General features: G+C 35.5%; 1 protein-coding gene across 5 annotated transcripts in view; it reads left to right on the top strand.

The window, feature by feature from the left end:
* The window catches only part of Dync2h1 (dynein cytoplasmic 2 heavy chain 1), a 277,230-nt gene that overhangs the window by 43,500 nt on the left and 221,247 nt on the right, over positions 1-12,483 (top strand). For all 5 annotated transcript variants that reach the window (XM_045144805.1, XM_004661895.3, XM_004661894.3 and 2 more), the window contains exons 27-31: positions 801-933; positions 1,027-1,144; positions 5,195-5,307; positions 6,835-6,954; positions 11,153-11,303. In XM_045144805.1, the coding sequence (XP_045000740.1) occupies positions 801-933; positions 1,027-1,144; positions 5,195-5,307; positions 6,835-6,954; positions 11,153-11,303 (635 nt within the window). The remainder of the gene's footprint in view (positions 1-800; positions 934-1,026; positions 1,145-5,194; positions 5,308-6,834; positions 6,955-11,152; positions 11,304-12,483) is intronic.

Below are 12,483 nucleotides of genomic sequence, written 5' to 3'. Positions count from 1 at the left end.
GATACATCCTATTCTTTGTCCCTCAAGTCGGTTGTTACTACATGTTCTTCTTTCTTACTTAGTATGTCTTGAATGGAACACTTTCTATCCCTCTACTTTTTGAATCATATTATAAATTACTTTACTTCTCTTGTGGCTAGTACAGTAACCTTTGACTTGTTTTTATCTTTTTGACTCTGTTTTTCATGCAAGAATAATCACATAAAAGATTTTATTCCTATAAATAAACTTGCATATGATTTCTTACAGATCTCAGGATAAAGTCTGATTATTCCCTTGTCATTCATTTCTTCTTGTGTGGCTGTCCTTCCTGCTTTAGTGACACTAGCCTCCAGTTTCTTAGGCATGTATTGCTCTTTCCAAGAATCATAGCTAGAAACTCTTACCCTCTTTTTTACTTACAGTGTTTTCTTTTTATTCACCATTCATTTCTCAGCTTAAATTACTTCTTCAAAGAAGTTTTAAGTTAAGGATGTCTTATTAGCCACTGTCACAATACTTGGTACTTTTTCTTATTAGTACTTATTACACTTTTATTTAATTATTTTTGATATTATTGAATGTTTTTCTCTTAAGTTATATGGCATAAGACTTAACATGTGACGAATTAATGAGATAAGAGTAATATTTGGAGGTAAAAATTCAAAAAGTTAAATTATAATAGTATTTTACCATGACTTACTAGAAGCATAATAAATTTATGTTAATTAGTGTTATTTCTAGTTTATTTAAGCAGAAGAAAATAATAAATGTCATAATTTTCTCAGACATAGATGTGAAAATAATTTTTTCTTTTATAGATCAATAATGACCGACATCAAGAAAGACAATAGAGTCACAACGTTAACTACTCATGCAGGAATCAGAAATGCCCTGCTGACAATACTTGATCAGCTCCAAAGATGTCAGAAATCATTAAATGAATTTTTGGAGGCATGTTTTTTTAAAACTACAATAAATCATGACACACTCAATGGCTTAATATTTGACAAAAGGAGAAAACTTTTTTTTTTTTCTGTTTATTAGGAAAAACGATCAGCATTCCCAAGATTTTATTTTATTGGCGATGATGACTTATTAGAAATCCTGGGCCAGTCTACTAACCCCTCAGTGATTCAGTCTCATCTTAAGAAACTGTTTGCTGGTATGTTCCAACATTGTTTCAATAAATGTTAATTGAGTTTTACCTGACTGCCAGGCATAACCTCAGGTTCTCAGGATCTCATAGTTCATACATTGTAGGACATTACAGTTTTTGTGGGAGACAAGCTAGTAAGTTTACAATTAAAGTAAACAGAATCTGGAAGTTCTTCTGATGGTCATAGTGTGTGGTGCAATAGCTGTGTCTGTGAGGGAATTTAGCTTGGTTTTGGGATATCATGGGGAAAATGACATCTACAATAAATTTTGAAAAATATGTAGGTCTTCTTAGTGTCACTTGTTAGTAGAAAGGTGGATAGGTAGTGGGCATAGACTATGCAAAAGCTTAGAAATAAAGGGGAATGTGCCTTTATATTATTGAGTTTAAGATGTTTGTAGTGATAGCCTGTTGTCAAGTTGAAATACTGTAGGTTGTTATTGTTCACAGAGAAACCTGAAGGGAGGAAGTAGAGTTGGGAGTCATCTATATGTTGATAATTAAGTCATGAGAATAGGAAAGATGATTTGAGGAAAAATGTTATTAGTTTCATATGCTTTAATGCTGTTGAATCACTTTAGTAGAGTGTTTATGGCAAATGAAACAGGTTGGTTAAGAAAGTTTTGATGATTATTTTCTCAAAACAATTCTTTTGCTTAGAAGAGTTATAGTTTTGAAATTAATTTTAATTTTTAAAAATTTTTACTATATAATCAAGGAGCAGCAAACTACCACCTATGGTCCAAAGCTATCTTACTTATATTTTTTTTTTTGGGGGGGGTGGGTGTGTTGAGGTTGAGTCTTGCTCTAACATAGGCTTACCCAGAATAAAACTCAGGTTAATCTTGAGCACACATCACTCCTACCTCAGCCTCCCAATTGTTGTGATTAAAAGCCACTATACCTGGGAGAGAGAGAGACAGAGGTGGGGTTTAGCCTGGCCCCAGCAGGATTTCTTAGTGATCTTACAGCCCAAGTATGTGGAGTCGTTGGCAATACTGTCTTACCATCTGTTCATGGTGGGGAAATAAGACCCTCAGCAGTGGCATGTAAGGTTTGGTGGAATCAGGGACCTCCCTGGGCAACAACTCACTGGCAAGTACCCCATTCTTGGAGCTGAAAATTTTCTAGTAGCAATCTGTGGCTTCTGGCTATTCTATTGGTCTACATGTTTGTTTTTGTGCCAATACCATGCTGTTTTTGTTACTATCACTCTGTAATATAGGTTAAAATCAGTTATGTTGATATTACCTGCCTTATTTTTGTTGCTCCAAATTGTTCTGTCTATTTGAAGTTTTTTGTGCTTCCAAATGAGCTTTAGGATGGGTTTTCCATTTCTGTGAAGAATGCTATTAGAATTTTGATGGGAATTGTTTTAAATGTGTAGATTACTTTTGGTAAGATTGACATTTTCACAATATTGATTCTTCTAATCCAAGAACAAGGGATGTTTTTCCATTTCTTCCTGTCTTCTGCAATTTCTCTCTTGAGTGTTTTAAACTTTTCATTGTAGAGATTCTTCACTTCCTTGGTTAGATTTATTCCCAGGTGCTTCATTTTCTTTGATGCACTTGTGAATGGGAGTGATTCTGTGTTTCATCCTCTGTGCATTTGTTGTTAAGATATAGGAAGGCTACTGTTTTCTGTGTGTTTATTTTGCATTCTGCTACATGTTTATCAGCTCTGACAGTTTTCTGGTAGAGTCTCTAGGTTCCTTTATGTACAGAATCATGTCATCTGCAAATAATGATAATTTGATCTCTTCCTTTGCAATTTGTATCCCTTTTCTGTGTGTCCCTTGTCTTATTGCTATGGCTAAGACTTTCAAATACTATATTAAATAAAAGTGGGGACAGTGGACACCCTTGTCTTTTTTCTGATTTTAGTGGAAAAGCTTCAAGTTTTTCTCCATTTATTATTATGTTAGCTGTAGGCTTGTCATAAATAGCCTTTATTATGTTGAGATATATTCCTTCTATTCCCAGTTTCTGTAGGTCTTATATCATGAAGGGATGTTGGATTTTGTTAAATGTGCTTTCTGCATGTAATGAGATGATCATGTGATTTTTGTCCTTCATTCCATTTATATAATGTATTACATTTATCAATTTGCTTATGTTAATTCATCCCTGCATCTCTAGGATAAAGCATACTTGGTTGGGCTGAATGATCTTTCTAATATATTCTTGTATTCTACTTGCCAATATTTTGTTGAGAATTTTTGTATCTATGTTCATGAGAGAGATTGGTCGGTAATTTTCTTTTTGTTCTGTATTTTAATTAATTATTTTTATTGACATCTTTCATAATTGTAAGCAATATTCCATGGTAATTCCCTCCCTTCCCCCACATTCCCCTTTGAAACTCCACTCTCCTTTATATCCCCTCCCCCTCTCAATCATTCTCTCTTTTATTTTGATCTTTTCCTCCTAGTATGTGGTCTTGTGTAGGTAGTGTCAGGCATTGTGAGGTCATGGACATCCAGACCATTTTGTGTCTGGAGGAGCACATTGTAAGGAGTCCTACCTTCCTTTGGCTCTTACACTCTTTCCACCACCTCTTCCACAATGAACTCTGAGCTATGGAAGGTGTGATTAAGATATTGTAGTGCTGAGCACTCATCTGTCACTTCTCAGCACCATGATGCCTTCTGAGTCATCATAAGGTCACTGCCATCTGAAAAGAGAAGGTTCTCTGACCAAAATTGAGAGAAGAATTAAAATATGGGTATGAACATTAAGTGAAGTGCTTACTGGGAAGTTTGGTGAACATAGTACATACTTAACTGGACACTAGCACGTTACACCCCTAGGGCTCATGACTACACCTGTTGTAGGTTTTTAGTATCAGGGATGTATTTCCTCCAGTGGAGTGGCCCTCCAGTCAAATTAGAGGGTGGTTGGTTTTCCCCCAAAAAGATGTGCCACTATTGCACCCGTTGGCTTATTTGGCCTAGCTGGCCAAATATAAGGCTTGCAGTGTCCATGGTTGGGTGTCTTCAATGGTGATTTCTTTCTTTCCTATTGAACTGCATGCAGGATGGCATTTTCCAGCTTTCTGTCAGCTGGTCTCCATGGATGAGGTTTGCAGCTCAGCTCTAGCAGGATTTCTCAGTGACCTTGCAGCCCAAGTATGTGGAGTCTTCAGCAATAGGTTCTTAACATCTATTCCTGGTGGTTGATATAACTTACACACCTTCACTTTTCAGTAGAAGAGTGTATTTTGCTGTGTTTCTGTTTATTTCCCTTCCTAGGCTGCTTTGGTTTGGCTCATATGCTACCATCTTACCTGGAAGTCTCCCTTGATGAGTTTATCTGTCATGTGTCTGTTGATGAGTTTATTAGTTGTTAAGATTATCTGTTGCTGAGTTTATCTATCTGTCATCTGTCTGTCTTTATATCTATCTATCTATATCTATCTATCTATCTATCTATCTATCTATCTATCTATCTATCTATCTATCAATCAATCAATCATCTATATATCTATCTATCTGTTGATAAGTTTATCCATTGTTGTATTTATCTATGGAACAATCTGTTGATAAGTTTACCTATATGTTGATAAGTTTATCATCTGCATATCTATCCATCTATCTGTTGATGTGTTTATCTATTTTTCTATGTACTTGTTCAGGAGTTTATCTGTCTATCTTCATTATCACCACCTATCTGTTGATGAGTTTATCTATCTACCTTGGGGCCTTTGTGTCCTTTTGAGTTTTTAGTTAGTCTGAATAAATTTGTCCTTTTTCCTGTACATATGTTTTTATTTTTGTTAGGTGAACACTTAGTTAAGTATATGTTTAGCTTTATATGAAACTACCATGTCATTTTCCCATGAGATTGTACTCCCTCTATACCATTACTAATAATGTATGAGAATTGGAGCAGCTCGTATTGATTAATGTCCATTAGTTGATTAGTTTCCTTAAAATTCTTTTGGGAAAGCATTAGAAAGAATTAATAAACAATTATACATACAAATTCTGTCTAAATAATAAAACTTTGAGTGAATAGTGTCATATGTTGTTACGTTGTTTCTTTTATATTAAAGGTATCCACAGTGTGTGCTTTGATGAGGACTCAAAACATATAACAGCAATGAAATCTTTAGAAGGAGAAATTGTACCTTTAAAAAATAAAGTTCTTCTATCAAATAATGTAGAGGTAAGTAATTCTTTTCCAAGTATGAAAATAAGAAGAATGAACCATGGGATAATTTTTATAATCATGGAAAATGTTAATAAAAATTGAGAAAAAAATAAACAAAAAAAGAATAAACCTTATGAAATTAATGCCAAAAATAATTTAGTCAACTTGTGAGGTAGAGTTGATTAATTAATTAACTAAGACAATGATTCACTTTGTTAGGTTCAGAATTTTTGTATTAAAATAATAAACTTCAGTTTTTAAAATATAGCATATAATTATGAGCTTTTGTGATGAGCAGAGCATGAATTTCTGTGGCCTCACACTTAGAGAAAAATTATCACCTTTTTTAGACAGAGTCTTGCTAAATAGCACTGGCTTGTTTAAAACTCACTATGTAGAACAGGGTTGCCTTGAACTTTTGTCAGTAATCCTCCCTCAGCCTTCCAAGTTCTGGGAGTACAAGTGTGACACACTGCACCTGGCTTCAGAATCTCTTTAGCTTTACTAGCTGTGGGGCTGGGAAAGATTCATGCTGTTTTTAATATTGCCAAGTCACATATAAGCTAGAACTTAAATTTAAAGATGAAAACTAGATTGTAGTTTTTGCCTTTATATTTGGTTGCAGATGATATGAGATTAAAGTTAAGTAGCAGGTTGGGGAGATGTCTTGGTGGTTAAAGGCACTTGCTGACCCAGGTTTGACTCTCTGTCCATGTAAGGCCAGATGCTTCAAGTGGTGCACGAGACTACAGTTAGTTTGTTTGCAGTGGCAAGATGTCCTGGCACATCCATTTTTCTCTCTGTATTTTATATAATTACAAATATAGAAGTTTATAGTTTATAAAAAATAAAGTTGTAAATCATAGTTATTGTTATTTTTATCAAACATCATTATTACTTTAACTTGTGTATATGTGTGGGGTGTGCTGGGGCTGGAACCTTAGGCCTTGCACATTTTAGATAAATCTTGTTACTGAACTGCATTTGTTGCCCATTTTAACCTTAGCTTACTTAAATTTTATTACCCATAATCTGATGAATAGGTAACTATACTGTTTTAGCTTTAGAACAAAGCTAGTTTTGAGGCAACCTAAGCCTCATGTAATGAATTTGTTTTGCTAAAACAGTCCCTACTTATAGTTTCAACTTCCTGACTATGAGGCTGGCAGCACAGCATGACCAGGAGATTTTAGCTGTTCTGTGATTTGTTGTTTCAGCCCTCTTGCCTGATTTTTCCTAGTGATGAAATGGATGTTATCATCTTCATTGTTCATAGTGTAGTGGTTTTCTTGCCATATTAGTCAATTGCTGTCATAGCTAGCCACAAGTGTGAGTTTTCACATTTACCTTTGTCTCAGGCAGTGAAAAAATTGTCACATTATTCAACCATTTATTAATAGAATAAAGAATTATATGCCATGTAACACATGGGAATGTGTGTCAATGCAAAATTATAGTCCCCCTCTTGAGATGTAAGAATAAGGTCAGTCAGTAGGATGTGTACTTATTTTATGACTTTCATATATTTTCCATTTTTTTTAGGCTTGGTTGAATGATTTGGCCTTGGAAATGAAACAGACTTTGAAACAGTTGCTGACGGAATGTATAACTGCCGGGCAAAGTTTACAAGGTGCAATTGACCCATCTCTGTTCCCTTCACAGGTGAAGACTTGTGTCTGGAATGTAGACAGGCCTGGTATTGTAGGAAGGTCAGGGGCCTCAGATAGTGGTCTCTGCTCTCCCTTTGTTTGACATTTAGAATGGACACATTCCTTTATTGTCAGTGTGTTCCTTCAGTTTTCAAATATGGAGGATGTGTTGCAAATGGTGAGCTTACCTTCCACTCCATCACTTTGCTGTAATTTGCAAACATTCAAGTAGAAGGTTGCTGAGTTCTGAGTGCTCCTAGGCAGTGCTGAATATGATGGAGAAAAGGAACTCAGACGTGAAATACCATGTTTGAATAAATCTTGAGTTACCAGACAAATAAAAAGGTAATCACCAGTGAGTAATGAGTGCTGTCTCATATCTCACATTCTCAGTTAAGCTGCCTCAGTACTTCTGAAATGATTTCTAGCTCATTGTCAACTGTTAGGTTAGATTTCACTTGACTTAGAATAGAGGATAAAATGTAGACATCTCATAAGCAAGGATTACATAATTGAATTAGAGTAATTATAATTACATCAGAAGAATTGGGAGACTTTGGCTAAAGAAAGTTTTTAGATTTTAGATTTGAGTCTGTAAATTATTTCCATATTCTTGCAAAGTCAAGCAGAGCTAGTGATTGTCTAAAAATATAAATAATTAAAAAATTATCTATCACAACAATGAATTCTAGTTTATTAGTAGTTAATACACTAGAAACTTTTTTGTAGCCTATTAAAAATAGACAAAAATTATCTTGAAGGCACTTACTTATTTAAGACTGAGGGAGATAGAGAAGAAGAGATAGAAAAAGAAGGAGAGACGATGGGCACGTCAGGGCCTCTAGCCACTGCAGATGAACTTCAGATGCATGTGTCACTTATTCTGGCTCACATGGGTACTGGGGAATCAATCCTGGGTCCTTAAGCTTTGCAGGCAAGTGCCTTAACTGCGAAGCCATCTCTTCAGCCCTTTGAGACCATTTATATATGAAGATGTTGTAGTAAATGTGAACAGCTACATCAATGCCTGGTATAGATTATTACATACTGATTCACCTTGTTGTAACCAGCTAGAGTAATGAAGAGAGACACTTTGTGGTCAACATGATTCAAAACTGACTTCTGAAGTTATTCTCTGAAGATGTATTTTGACATTTAAGATTCTATAGTCATACCTATATTTACCAAGTTATTTTGAAGCTTCTAGTGTAGAAGTTTGAAGAACATCCTTAGTGAACATTTCATTTTAGGAAACTAATAATATTAGTGCCTATCTAGATGTTGTAATGGTAATGCGACTTGAGAATCCAAGTCAGTGTCTTCACTGTCACTTTTTTACCTTCTTGCAGGGATTCTCTGTTTGTTTCAAGCATGTTCACCTTTACTTAAAAAAAATATAGGCAGAGAGAAAGATATATGTGTATATATATATTTTATATGTACACACACACATGGATATATATATATATATATATATGTATAGAGAGAGAGAGAGAGAGAGAAAGAGAGAGAGAGAGAGAGAAAGAGAGAGAGAGAGAGAAGGGGGGGGAGGGACAGAGGGATGGAGGGAGGAAGATGGAATTGGTGCTCCAGGGCCTCTTGCCACAGCAAACAAACTCCAGATGCATGTGCCATTTTGTATATCTGGCTTTAAGTGGGTACTGGGAATCAAACCTGGGACATCAGACTTTGCAAGTAAGTGCCTTTAACTGCTGTATCATTTCTCTAGCTTTGGAACACTTTTATACAGTTTAACAAGTGTGTTAGTGGTTTCTTTTTTGGGGGGGGGGTTTCAAGGTAGGGTCTCACTGTATGTAGCAGGCTAACCTGGAATTCACTTTGTAGTCTCAGGTTGGTCTCAAACTCATAACCATCCTTCTATCTGTACTTCCCCAGTGCTAAGTGCTGGGATTAAAGGCACATACCACCACATCTGGCTTGTTTTATAGACTTTATTTTTTATTAATCATGGACATACTCAGTATGTAAACAGCACATGTTGGTACTATCCTTACCCTCATCCCTGTCCCCACTCCAAAGGGATCCTCTTCATTGTGGATGCCAGTCATCCCCATGGGGATTGTGGGTCATGCATTGTAGGGGCAGAACTTAGTTATGGGGAAGTGGCAATGTCTCTGTGCAGTACAATCTTTCTACCCCCTCTTCTGCAAAATTTCCTGATCCATGCTGGGTGCATTTTAAGTCTACTTCAGTGCTGGGCTCTTAGAAGGCTCCTGATCTCTGCTTTGTAGGTGTTGAGTGTCCTCAGTGTCTATCTTCTTTACCCTTGTGCTGGTACCAGGTTCACCGAGAAAGCAGCACTCTTGCTCATTACCCCAATTCTTCTGTGGTTTTGGCTGGGGCATAAGCTAATTTTTAACTGTCAGAAGTTGAGATTACCGATGTACACTCAGAAATTCGCGTAAGAGAAGAATCCCCCTCTCTGTTTATTAGTCTTGGAAGTGGCATACCAACATTTTCATATGAAAATTAAAGAAGACAGTATTGTTACTTGTAAGTCTGCATGACTGTATGTGTGCGCTACTGCTACTGCCAGAGTGTGGAGGTTACAGAACAACATCAGAGTGTTGGTCATCCTATGCCACCTTGTTTGAGACCAGGTCTCGTGTGTTTGGCACTGAGGACAGTAGACTAGTGGGCTGCTGAGCATTGGGATTCTCCCAACTCTGCCTCCCATTGATTTGGTGCTTTGGGGTTGTAGAAATTTGAGCCACTTTGTGTCCAGCTCATTAAATGGGCGTTGGGAATCATAACTTCAGCCTGCAGGCTGGCAGAGCAAGCACCTTTAACCATTGAACTGTCTACTCACCCTACAAAGTCTTTTTTAAAAGGTTGATTGTGACCTGCTTAAATTGTCTTATATCTAGATGAAAGAAGCCAGTAAAATTTGTACTACTTTCTGGTAGGAAGATAACTTTGTCCAGGAGAGTCACTAGTTGCCTTTTTCTTCTGTAAAATAACACTAATGTGATATTATAGAATGCTTTAAATTTAATCTAGACAACAGTGTGTCTGTGATGTTAGAGAATTTATGTATAGATTATGGAGTTAATCTGATAATTAAGACACCACTGATGTTATTCATCTACTACTTGTCGAGTGGAATATTTATCAGAAAAAAATTTGTTAGTAGAAATTGGTCAAAAGGTTGTTGATTTGAAATGAGTGTGGGTTCTGCTTCTAGTTTAAAAGGGGACCTCCCAAATGCTAAGACTAAAGGCATGTGCCACCATGCCTAGCAATTTTAGCATTTTTTTTTTACCAAAAGATTTTATGTTCATGAACAAATTATTTCTGTATTTCAAATTTCCTCAGTTGTGTAAATTGAATGACATATATTTTTGTATACTTGCTCATTGACATAAATATTTTTTGTCACAGCACCATGTCTAAGGTGAGTTCCATTGCAAAAGAGATATTTTGGTATTTTTTTAGGTAGTAGTATACATTCAATATGAAGTCCTAGATGTACATATATGAGAACATACATGAATTTTTTAAAACATAAAGCAGGACTTAAACAATTTCCATAATCTTTCCTGCACATTAGTAAAATATCTTGTGTCTTAAATGTGAATGGAACTTGTATTAGAGAATCTATTCTCCTCTCCATTACACACACATTCATATGTTTTCCCTGGAAAGATTAACTCAACAGTGTGCCTGATGCCATTTATTTTCCCCTAAAGTTTAAGGTAGTCTAGTTTTTATCTCTCATTATTTATAATTCTGGAGCCATTCTGGAGCTAGAGTTTGGAAATTGTGCTTAAGTTTTAATGATTTTAGTAATAGCTCATATATGTAAGGATGCTTGTTAAGGATTTGCAATCAGTTGTAATAACTGTGTGTTAGAAATTATTCCTAAGCAAATATAAAATTACTGAGTACATTAATTTGAATTTACTAGTAGCATAAAGCAAAACATCTTCATTTATTAATTGCTTAATTTATCTAAAATATTGTTTAACTGAATATCATTTTATGTGGGGTACCTTTGCCTTGGATGACTTTTAGCTGTGAAATTTTTTCTTTTGCCATTCTTGCTGTCATTTAGTATCTGTGAAGATAGTAGGGACTAGCAAGTTTAGTGCCTGCCCCCTTTTTTGCTTAGTACTACGGATACATGTTAGAAAACAAATAGGCATTAAAAGTATGTTTTTCAGCTTACAAAGAATTTTTTCTCTTAATAGGTATTATGCTTGGCAGAGCAGATTAAATTTACCGAAGATGTAGAAAATGCAATCAAAGATCATAGTCTTCATCAGATTGAAAAACAACTAGTTAATAAATTAGAGTACTATACCAACATTGATGCCAGCTCTGAGGATCCAGGGAACACGGGTATGGGACAATGCTCCATTGTAGTCTAGCTTTGAGCTATTTGCACTTTGTTCCATATTAAGTTATCTGTTGTGGTCTTGACTGTATTGTCTATCCATCTGTCCATCCATCCATCCACCCACCTACTTTTAATGACTCTGAACTGTCATTATTTATGTTTTTCTTTTCTTTTTTTATATTTTATTCTTATTTATTTATTTATTTCACAGAGAAGGGCAGGGGAGAATACGCACACCAGGGCATCCAGCCATTGTAAATGAACTCCAGAAGCATACGCCTCCTTGTGCATCTGGCTAACATGGGTCCTGGGGAATCGAACCTGGTTCCTTTGACTTTGTAGGCAGATGTCTTAACTGCTAAGCCATTACCCCAGCCCCATTTTTATTTTCTTAGATGAAATAGTATATTACTTTAAGTGGAATATATAGTAGAAACTTGGTCTCACAGAGCTTTCTTCATCTTCCTCATTTTATGTTATACTGGTCTTACTATTGCATGTTTATAGACCACGAGATCTTGTTTTTTCTTTTCTTATTTTTTTGAGGTAGGGTTTCACTGTAGCTTAAGCTGACCTGGAATTCACTATTGTAGTCTCAAGGTTGCCTCAAATTTATGGTAATCTTCCTACCTCTGCTTTCCAAGTGCCAGGATTATAGGCATGTACTATCATGTCCAGCTCTTGTTTTTAACCTTTAAACATATTTTAAAAGATGTGGGGGAAAAGGAATAATATGCATACCTAAATGTTTATACTTTCTGCAGCCCTTCCTTCAGTCCTGATACTCTGTGTTTCCTTCTGAAACTATTTTCCTTCTGTCTAAAAAACTTACTTCAGTGTTTCTATTAGAGGAGATTTTCTGGCTGTGACTTTACCTCTTTCTGAGGATGTCCTTATTTCACCTTTATTTGTGAAGGCTATTTCACTAGTCATTGTGGGTTTATAGCTTTTTTCTTTTTGTGTTTTAAAATGCTTTTGTACTTTTTTTAGCCTTCAAATTTTCTAATGAATACTATACAATTGTTTGAATCATTAAAAAAGTATATATGTTGTAGCATTTATGAATTTGTTTTCACTTTTATTTTATTCTTTAATATTTATTTATTTATTTATTTTGGTATTTTAAGGCAGGGTCTCACTCTAGCCTAGGCTGACCTAGAATTCACTATGTAGACTCAATTT

Source organism: Jaculus jaculus, chromosome 3 (genome assembly GCF_020740685.1).
Source record: "Jaculus jaculus isolate mJacJac1 chromosome 3, mJacJac1.mat.Y.cur, whole genome shotgun sequence".
Lineage (NCBI taxonomy): Eukaryota > Metazoa > Chordata > Mammalia > Rodentia > Dipodidae > Jaculus > Jaculus jaculus.
The sequence above is the reverse complement of the archived record's forward strand: the minus strand, read 5'-3'. Positions and strand labels throughout refer to the sequence as shown.